This window comes from Lupinus angustifolius, chromosome LG03, assembly GCF_001865875.1.
Source record: "Lupinus angustifolius cultivar Tanjil chromosome LG03, LupAngTanjil_v1.0, whole genome shotgun sequence".
Taxonomy (NCBI): domain Eukaryota; kingdom Viridiplantae; phylum Streptophyta; class Magnoliopsida; order Fabales; family Fabaceae; genus Lupinus; species Lupinus angustifolius.
The window spans coordinates 28,305,573-28,316,033 of NC_032011.1; the positions used below are offsets into that span (position 1 = coordinate 28,305,573).

Consider the following 10,461-nt stretch of genomic DNA (forward strand, 5'->3'; position numbering starts at 1 on the left):
GGCTGGAACCTTAATGTCTTTGGGCATTGATTTTAGATTTAAATACTTGCGTAATCGAATTCTAAGTGAGTATAAGCTTCAAAGGTGTGCCTCAAACGTCTGGAGTAGCTTTATATTTGTCTACATATAAATACTCTAGTAATTGTTTTTCATCAGTGTGATGGAACTAGTGTCGGTGAAATAACATTGTTATGGACAGTAACCCATGTACTTTTGTTGATGTTTTGAGAAAGTTTAATTGTAATTACATTGAATGCCTCCTCCTACAGGATGATTAAACTGAATGTATATGGAGGTTTCTCTTTGATAACATTTTTCATGAGGAGTGGTCAAATCTTGAGGGATGAGAATGGTGGCTTGGTCACAAGCTTCTCCTACAGGGAAGGACGTGAAATGATTTTTGTAGAGCTATTGGCTACTTTGAGAGGAATTGATTTGGTATGGTCAAAAGGAGTCTCAAAGATGATATGTAAAATGATTGTTTTGAGGTTCTTCGAGCCCTGTTGAGATGTTGAGATATAATGTATGTCCAATAATCAAATTTCTGATGTTTATAATAATAAAGTTATATTTATTGTTTGTCAAAATAATTAATATAGAAGGTTCTTGATTAAAATTAGAGACTTTTATTACAAAAGAGATTATAATAATGAGACTTGTTATATTTTTTTGATCATCAATGAAAATATTATTAATCAAGAGATAAAGAAATTATGAGAATAAGTGGTACTCCTATCCACGTAATCTCTAAATTAATAAAGTGAGAGACAATTTAATGGATGTCTCACCAATCAACAAGTGAATAAGAAAAAAGAGAAATTGTTCTTGATGATAGAATTATTGAGTTTAGGACACTATTAATTCAGATAGATCAATATACGTGTAATGATCTTTATTAGATAAAGATCAATATATCTCATTTATTAAATTACACATATAAATGGTGCATATAGAAATATGATCATTGGACTGACTCAAATGAGAATTCATAATGGTTAATATATTACATTTGAATTGTCAATAAAATATTTTTACGAAGAAATATATATTTTCCTTAGACTTGAGATTAACATAGTAATTAACAAGTTATTTATTATATTTTAAGATCGGACACATATGTCTTATAATGTTAGTTGAATAATTATTGGGTATAATTAAATCCTTGTAGAATTAATGATTAATCAAGAAAGAATCCATTAACTCATGGTAATGCGTTTGAGCTCTATAGAAATAAAGACTTTGGCCAAGGGGAATTGAATGAATGAAGAAATGAGTTTCTTAAGTCATTCACTACGAGTTAACTTATTAGAATTTGACAATTATATCATATTCTAGATTTAACATAGAGTTGTAAAGATAGAATGGAATATTATATTAATATTCTAATCATTCTAATGTAAAAGATATTACTTCATTTCTATCCGGATGTTAAGGAGTGTTGTTAGATGTCAACCTTGATTAGTAATGAACCTTGGGGGTCACACACTAACGAATGTTCTTATTTTTGTTGGACGAGAAAATATTATTGATTAAATTAAATAGTTTAATTTGGTATATTTACTTTTAATTGGAATATTATTATATTTTTTGCTAGCACAAAAAATACAAATAATATTATTCAACCATCTTTAATATAATTAAGTGAGATTTAATTGTAATATTTCAAAAAACTGAGAGTCAGTTTTGAAAACCAAAAAATCAAAATTTATGCTAAATTAATGAGTTGTTAATTGACACTAAATGAATTGAAGGCAGTTTTGGTTTTATATATTATAAACCAAAAATTATGCTGAATAAATAAGTTGTTAATTAACACTATATGAATTGAAGGAGGTTTTAGTTTTATATAAATTAAAACTCACTTGACCTTTTAACCTTCATGGTAGAAAGTAACATATGCAATATACAAAGAATCATATTACTTTCTTCCAATCCTTTCATTTTGGTTTTATTTGAGTTGAATTTTTGCTCCACGGATGAAGTGTTGATACAACAAGGATTGATCTCTATGTGGATACGCGTGTAGGACCTTCATACATTTGAAGGAGAATTTTTTTGAAGCCATGACAATCTCCTAGAGTATTCTATGTAAAAGGTTTTTTGTTTCAATGTTAAATGATATGTATATTTTAACACAAATAGATCCATTATTTTCCGTTGTGCAGGTTAGGAACACGCTTACTAATCCTTCAACCCCTAAATAATATGAGGACTTTCTGTCTTGGTTAATTTGCATGCACGATTATTGACATTTGGGATATTTTGCAAAGAAGTTGGGACGTGTCAACTACTAGTGTGCCTTGACGATGCATAATGAGAACAACGATTGCATACATTATAATTCTCCCATACAAATTGTGGGCTTTCTTCACAATTGTGGGCTTTCTTCACTATAAAATGGATAGATAAGTAGATTGATAATTAAAGTGAGTTAGTTAACTATTCCCATAATATTACTTTTTCTTATGATTTTGCAAATAATCACATGCTTTTCCTGCTATTGACGACTTTTTAACTGTAAAAAAGCATTGGTACAGCCACTATAAGATACCCACAAAAATGAAATCAAATTCCATTTTCAATATCTTGTGAGATAAGTGTTTGACATGATATTATTTAAATAATATAAAAGGAGAAAGTAAATATTGGAAAATTAAATTTAATGTTTAAAAAATAAAATTATCATTCTCGATTATAAGAATAATCATTAACATTCTCCTATACCAATAAGAAAGAAATATTTTTGAAATTTCTAAAAACGAAATGGAGAACAAATTTATTAACTATATGTTTAAAATTTTAAGATCAATGGGAAAAATTGTTATAATTAATAGTCTAAAACGAAATGGATAACAAATTTGTTAACTGTTTATATAAAATTTGATTCACTCAAAAAATTTGTGTGTACCACAATTTGGTTCATTAAAAATTAAAAAATAATTTTTTTTTCAAAAATATCAAAGATCAAATTATCATTTTCAATATTTTTTATAACCATTGTGTGGGGGCTATTTTCAAATTGTCATTTTCATTAGTTTGAACTTTCATTTTTTTAGAATCAAGTTGACACACGAACATTTTCAAAGACCGAAGTGAATATTCATTCAAAAAAACATTAAGATCAATCATATATAGTGCAAATTTGTTATAATTAATTATGGCCATGGGTCTAAGATCACAATAAGGATGACACATTTAATTAGGAGACAAAATCAATTTAAAACGATGGCATGCTCAAATAAAGAAACAATATTAATGCTTGAGTATCAAGTTTACCAAATACTTTATATGCTGGCATGCAATGATCTTATCTCATGATTTTCTTATCCCTAACCTTTTCTTATTATATTTCTTCTTCACTAAGGAAGTAATAAGGATGGGTTTGTGTATCCTGGTAGTACTTAGAAATGAAAGTAAAATTTTGTGGATAAATTTTAGAATTAATTTAATGATTACACAGATTTATATAGCTTGATAAATGAGATAGGCAAAATTTATATAAATTTTATATTTGAGGCCTTGTTTATTATAATTGATCACTTTTTCCCCCTCATTTTATGGTTTTAAGCTGCAAAATTATTTTTCAAAAGTTTATAACACAAATGATCTCAAATAAGATATTTAAGTAATTTAAATTTTTTTTTTCAGGAGTGACAATAATCACAAGTATTATGAATAATATTTATAAAAATAATGCGTCCACTTGAAGATGATCTAATTTTTGAATATAATTTAATAGTTTTAATGAAATATTAATTTATTTTAAAAGTCTATTTTAATACATTTAATTATTAAAATAAATAAATACCATCTATATGAGTCTGTTCAATGAAAATAATTTTGTATCAATATTAATACAATTGTTTTTCATTTCATCCTCATCTAAAAGTATAAAATAAAACCTTAAGTGAACATTTCAATTGTTCACAATAACTATATCAACAACTACATATATGCTATATATATTGTGGTTGATGGTATAAATTTTAGTTTAAAGTCAAGTGGAAAACCTTTTTGTTTGTTTGTTTTTGTTTAATTTCATGTGATACCAAACATATTTTAAATATTAGATTCGTACCCACTCAACATGCAATTCAAATAGCATATCCCATTGAAGGGTAAATTAATCAACCATAGTGGTCCACGATTATTTGGTTGCTAGCACCAATTTATTAATTTGGAGTAGTTTAGAAGAAATTATAATTGCATGCACAATGATAATTAAAAATTATAAGCAAATTTAACCAAAAAAGAAACTTATAAGTTAAACTCTAGCTCATAAGTCAGTGTCTTCTAGCTGGCTATGAAATAGTACCATTTGATTTTTGTCAATTTGCTTCTTTAGAATATGTCATTCCAGCATAAGACACTTAACTGAAAATCTTGGGAGGCCTAAATTGATTTGATTGATGGGCATTGATAAATTGATTGTTTTTGTTTTCAAAGTGTAAAATGTATAGAATGACAGTGTAAAGATTTATACACATGTAGTTCATCAGCCACCGTTCATTTGGATTACCTTTTCTGAAAAGTTAACAATAATAAAAAATCAATAGTGATGATACAATAGTAGTGTATAAAACTTATACACGCGTACATATTTTTCTCTTTCAAAAAAGCAAATGTGAATGATGTGTTATTATTCAACAAAAGTGGCTCTCTTTCAAACTTTTCATGTTTTTTCTTTTCTTAGACCATGTTTTGTAAATTCAAAATGAAGTATAGGTGCTTTTTGTTTTTTTTTTTCCAAATCCACTCTTACTTTATGTAAGTGCTTTTTAGTAATTTTCCCAATACATATTCATTTTTACATCATTTATTAAATTCTTATATTATGCATAACTTTAAATATTAAAATTAAAATAGAGAGGATATCATCAAAAAGAAAGAAAAATAGAATCAAATAAATTACTATTATATATTATGGTATTAATAATGGAAACTATAGTCTATGCAAAAATAAATAAAGATCTATGTATATTTGATTAAAAACACAAATTCTTTTCAATCTCCTGTTCTTTCTTGTCTAGGTTAGACAGGATGTGAAAAATTTAGAGATATTTAATTATAAAAACTTCATCCTTCACAATAATTTTCTTTATAATCACAAATCTATGTAGAGAACTATGGGATGTATGTATCATACCTCCCTTAATAAAAATTGAAATATTATTATTATTATTATATAAAGGGAGGGATGTAATCTTCTTCCTTTCTCTCTCTTTTCTAATCATAACACTCACAACCAAAAAGATTCGAGTGAGAAGGAGAAATCATGGCAGTGACTCATCACCATGATCAAGTCAACAAAACACAATCTCCTTTATGCCAAATTTAGTTCCTAACAAACAACAAATGATTTTGATTTTTTGGTAGGTATTCCCTCACCTATTGAATAATGAATTAATTTATTTTAAAGTGTATCTTTAACAAGTATCATTACCAGGAATCATATTTTTAATTTTTTAATCCTTTTAGAATTTAACGAAGTCTTACAAACATTTTCAATATCTTCAGTAAACAATTTTGATTTGAGTTCCAATTTAATATTGTATAAGAGTTTTTATGCTATTATTTATTTATTTGTCATATATTTATTTATTTATTCATTTATTAGTTATTAGTATATAAATATTAAAAAAATTAAATCCACATGTCAATAAAATCAAATGAAAGGTATTAAGTGTGGTTGATGTGATTGAATTGTTATCTTAATCTATTAGAACCACAAATGTTTATGCTTAATTTTATACAAATAGATTAAAAATGATGAAAGTGATTTGATTAAAGACACCTATTTAATATTTACCTATTGGTTACAATTAAGAAAGAGAAAAATAGGAGATAATATACCCTTGCTTAGTTACTTAAAGAAATACAACTCATAGAAAATTTACCCTTTAAAATTATAAAATTATATATGTACCTGTCAACAATTTAAACTATACCAAAGCTGATTTATAATTCCTTTCTCCTTTAAAAAAAAAGAGAACGCCTTTTTTTTAATTCTAAAAAATTATTATTACATATTATATCTTTTCTGATATCATATTTTAAAAATAATAATTATTAGTGCATTTGTATAATTTTTGTTAAAATGGGTAACTAATCCTATTTGAAATACTTTTGGGCACTACCAATAGTATTCACACACCATATGAATAAGAAACTAATCCCTTTTGGATACATGCCTGTAACATAAATCAAACCTTAACATTTTGATTTTTCTGTATATATAATAAAACTTTATACTAATATGTTGTTAGTATCTTATTTAATATATAACAACACTAAGTAAATGCATTTTTTTCTCAATATTCAATCATAATTATATCCTGCTATTGTCAATTGTTTCTAATTTATCATTTTAACTTTGATCCCATACATTTATTAAAGACCTCAACTTTTCTATAAAAGTTAATGGTATAAAGTGAAAGAAAGAGTAACCAAGAGTGAGCCAAACCACATATTACAAGGAAGCCTCATTCATTGGAGGGTAGATAAACATCACAACCACACCTTTTATAAAACTGCTAAAATTGGATAAGCATAACCGGGTTCAGATCTTCTCGAATATTGAAGAGTCCAATATTAAGCAGAAATAACAAATATCGGTACCGCGTATAAAGTAACTGTGTTGAGTTCAGGGGAGCTTATGTATAGAAGCACTTGTGCTCAGAATCTGGTTTGAAGATTAAGAACTGAGCTCAACAATCACTTGCATTTAAAGTCTCTTGAGCTGACAGAAACTATCTTGCTGTGATCATCAAAGCAACTGCAGCTATTTTCTGGAGCATCAATTTCAAATCTAATCTAACTCTTACACAAATTAACTTCACACACATAACGCCAAATTTCACGTTTCCCAAGATAATCCATTATATTACATATCTAAACAGATCAACAACAATATAATTATATAAAAATTTTGTTTTATATAATATCCGGAAATAACCTATTCGTTTGTAAGTATAAAGCTGCATACTTCCCGGACTCATTAAGTAAAAGTCTCGTGTACATTTGTTTTTTTAAATATAATTTAGGCAGCTATGGTTTCATCAGACTTAACACATGACACATCAACCTACGACCCTTACCCTATAAGCGGAGGAATTGTTTCCAGGATTTGAACATAAGCAAACAACTTTATCGTTGTGTCAAACACATCTTCTTCTGTCATCAATTAATTATTATAAAAGACTCTTAATCCTTGTAGCACAATTGGATCTGATCCAAGTCTTTAAAGAATTTGTAATGATGATGCTAATCTTTTTGCAAGTTAAATTCTGGAGGGGAAAGAAGGGAAATGGAAGTCTTTAGTACCATTAAATACATTGGTGAGATAGTTCCAAAGCCTTTATTTTCCATTTCTTTCTCTCTAAAACTTAACTCGCAAATAGATCGTAACGGTACTGACATAACTCATTAGGAATTTAATTGATGCTGAAGGGAGAGCTATACTATTCATATGACACACCAGCTAAGTTACCTCAAGCAAAATTCAGATGCAAAATTTCAGGAGTGTAAAAACTGCTAAATGAAGGAAAATTAAGGTTTCCTTTATAACAAAGCAGAGCAGTAGATAGTAAATGCTGATACTTATGGTTTAACTACTTTAGCTTTCTTTAGAAGTGGATATTATCATTCTAAGATGGAGAAACACAATTCTTTATAAAAAGGAAAGATCATCCAAGTGATGAGTTTTGAAAGGAAGGCTTATAAGTTGTATTTTTTTATACTACCAAAGGTATTTCCTCATATTTTTGGGTAAGAAATTAACCCATATTGGGGTTCGTGGCTGCCCCTCCCAACAAGTGTCGCTCGCAGGAATCGAACCATTGACGTTTTGGTCTTTCTGAGGATTTAGCAAGGCATTACACCACTAGACCACCGCCTTGTTGGCATGGTTGTCAAAATTGCGTTCCTACTCGTGAGATCACATGATCTTACAATCCTCGACCCCCAAATGGTGCTCGATCTCAGTGTTGGGTGTGCCTCCATAGGATCAGGTGGGATCATCATGCAGGTGCGTATAACCGGTGGAATCTACAAGTCCACCGATCCCTAAATCTCTGTCAGTCATTCCTCTCTCTCGCTCCATGCTTCACGTAAAGGTAGGATCTAACGAGTCATTAACTACTAGACCAACGCCTTGAAGAGATAATAAATGATTCCAATGGTAACATGAAAGTAGCGGGTGGGAAGAAGGTTTGTTGCAAGTTGATTAAGTTTGTAAGATAGCTAGTTAAGAGATATAATTTGCTAGTGCCATTCAACACATAAATTACTCTTAGATGATAAAAAACTACTACAACTACTACTATACCAGATCCAATAAGAAATTAGATAAATATGATTATGAAATTATATCATCAAATTCACAAACAAACTTATCAACACTCCATCCTGACCAAGAGAAGAAAAAAAATCAACACACCTCTGAAATAAACAACAGTTTTAAGGCCACATGTCCAAGAAACCAAGCTATTTCTGACCATGCAATTCCACCTGCATGTTAACATCATAAACAACATAGTAAATATAAATATGAAAACTTGTAAAAAGGCAAAGAAAACAGAAAAATAAGAAGAAAAAATGAAGCACCTCTATGGAGACTTGAGTATTAAAAGGTGGTAAACCAAATCCAGTTTCTACTGAATTCTCTGGGACATATATCTATTTCCTCAGCCTCCCAATCATACAATACAAAAAGCCATTGTGGAATTATCAGCCTTTGGACAATACTACTTTTAATAAATCCTTACAACAACGACAACAATCAAGCCTTTATCTCGCCAGGTGAGGATAAAATGTGAAGATTGTTTTAGACAGTCGACAGATTTCGTGGGATCTCTATTATACTTTTTAAAAATCCATACCCATAAAAAAAAATCTACTGTTCTGAACCTTGAGAATCATCCTCAGTAGTAGGAGCCTGGTGTTGGTGCTGGTGCTGCTGTTGTTGTTGAACTCTACCTTGTTGACCCATCTGCTGATAAATCTGGCTCAAGGCCTGTGGATTCAAGACCCCAATATGACCCTCTTGAGACAACCCAAGCTCCAAACCATCCATCTGCTGGTTAGCCCCACCACCCAAAATTGAAGTGAAACTCATATGACCCATGTTGTTTGGTGCACCAGGCAAGTCAAACCCAGTGAACCCAATTTTCTGAAGATAACTTGAACCTTCAGTCCCAAATACACTAACATGGGGTGGCCATAAACCTGTTGTGGCCACATAGGGTCTCCCTAAATTCCCTCCAACCCAACTAGTCCTATTCACTGACCCAATATTAGACCCTCCAGCTAACTCATCAAGTTTTTGGTGCAACCCTACAGATAGAGAAGTTCCTTGTTGTGAAACTGAGTTACCAGCAGAAGCTAAAGCTGATGCTGGTATTGTTCCAGTTCCAGTAGCTGCTATAATAGATGGTTCAGCTTGTTGGAGTAACCATTGAATTGTTTCTCCATCAGATTTATGACCCAATTCTCTTGTCAACTGAAAGATCCTAGCTGCACATAAAGCTGGCATCCTTATCCTCCTTCCTCTACCTTCAACTTTTGTGTGTCTGTCTTTGTTTGAAGTTCTCTTTGGTGCTAACTGTTTCTTGCTACTATCTTCTTTCTCAGCAATCATAATCTGAAAATCCTTCACTTCTGATATCTTGTTCTCTCCCATGTTGTTGTTTCCTTGTTGTTGTGGCTGCTTTGAACCCTTGGGATCCATTAACAGGATACAAAAGAAAAGAGTGAAAATGGAAAATATAATAATAAGAAATGATGGGTCTTCTTTGATTGAAGAAGGTTACCTGAAAAGTTTTAAACTTTCATGGGTTTTCACTGTTTCTGGCAAGGATTGAGGGACAAAAAAACTATGAAAATATGAAAATCCCAATGTGGCTCATGTCAAAAAATTCACTCGGTTTTCTTTGTTGGTTCTTTTTCTCTCTCCTTGTCCTTTATTACATAATTCTGGGTGTAGTGGGTTTAGTTTGACTAGCCAGCTATGAATTTTGAAAGCTACTTTAACTGCCAGTTTCACTAGCTTCGGTAAGACACAAAAACCCACTCCCTCCTAGATTTCATGGATCTCATTTATTATCACTCCAATTTTTTTTTAATTTTTTTTTCTCTTTCATGAATCCCATAATTGCACACTTGAACTATGAATAAAGATATGATCTTTCTTTCCTTCTAATCATATCTTATATGTTATTTCAGATAATAAAAATATATCTTTTTAATTAAATTTTTTAAATATTTATTATTATTAATATTTTTATTTCATTATCAATGGTGTAGAAAAGTAAATGAGACATAATATGAAATAATAAATCTTTATTATTAAAATATAGGATGCCAACTCATGTAACGTTCCAAATTGTCACGAAGACAAGTACAAAAGTAACAATTGGGGGCAATGTGCTAAAGGCATGGGGAGGTTATTTGAGGCCATTTTAG

At 29.8% G+C, this 10,461-nt stretch overlaps 1 protein-coding gene across 4 annotated transcripts; it reads right to left on the reverse strand.

The window, feature by feature from the left end:
• LOC109344348 (transcription factor TCP20-like) lies at nucleotides 8,235-10,090 on the reverse strand. Of its 4 annotated transcripts, none has more exons than XR_002107319.1 (3): nucleotides 9,810-10,090; nucleotides 8,605-9,715; nucleotides 8,235-8,508 (listed from the first exon to the last, which is right to left on the reverse strand). XR_002107319.1 is itself a non-coding variant. In XM_019583097.1 (2 exons), the coding sequence occupies exon 1, from the start codon at nucleotides 9,725-9,727 to the stop codon at nucleotides 8,894-8,896; it is 834 nt and encodes a 277-aa protein (XP_019438642.1). In that variant the 5' UTR covers nucleotides 9,728-10,088; the 3' UTR covers nucleotides 8,235-8,508; nucleotides 8,880-8,893. The 4 variants fall into 4 exon arrangements, 1 of the variants encoding a protein (XP_019438642.1); XR_002107318.1 differs by having other exon boundaries at nucleotides 8,605-8,732; nucleotides 8,766-10,084; XR_002107317.1 differs by having other exon boundaries at nucleotides 8,605-10,084.

Coding starts and splice junctions, on each gene's coding strand:
- LOC109344348 (XM_019583097.1), bottom strand. CDS start 9,727: ATGGATCCCAAGGGTTCAAAGCAGCCACAACAACAAGGAAACAACAAC.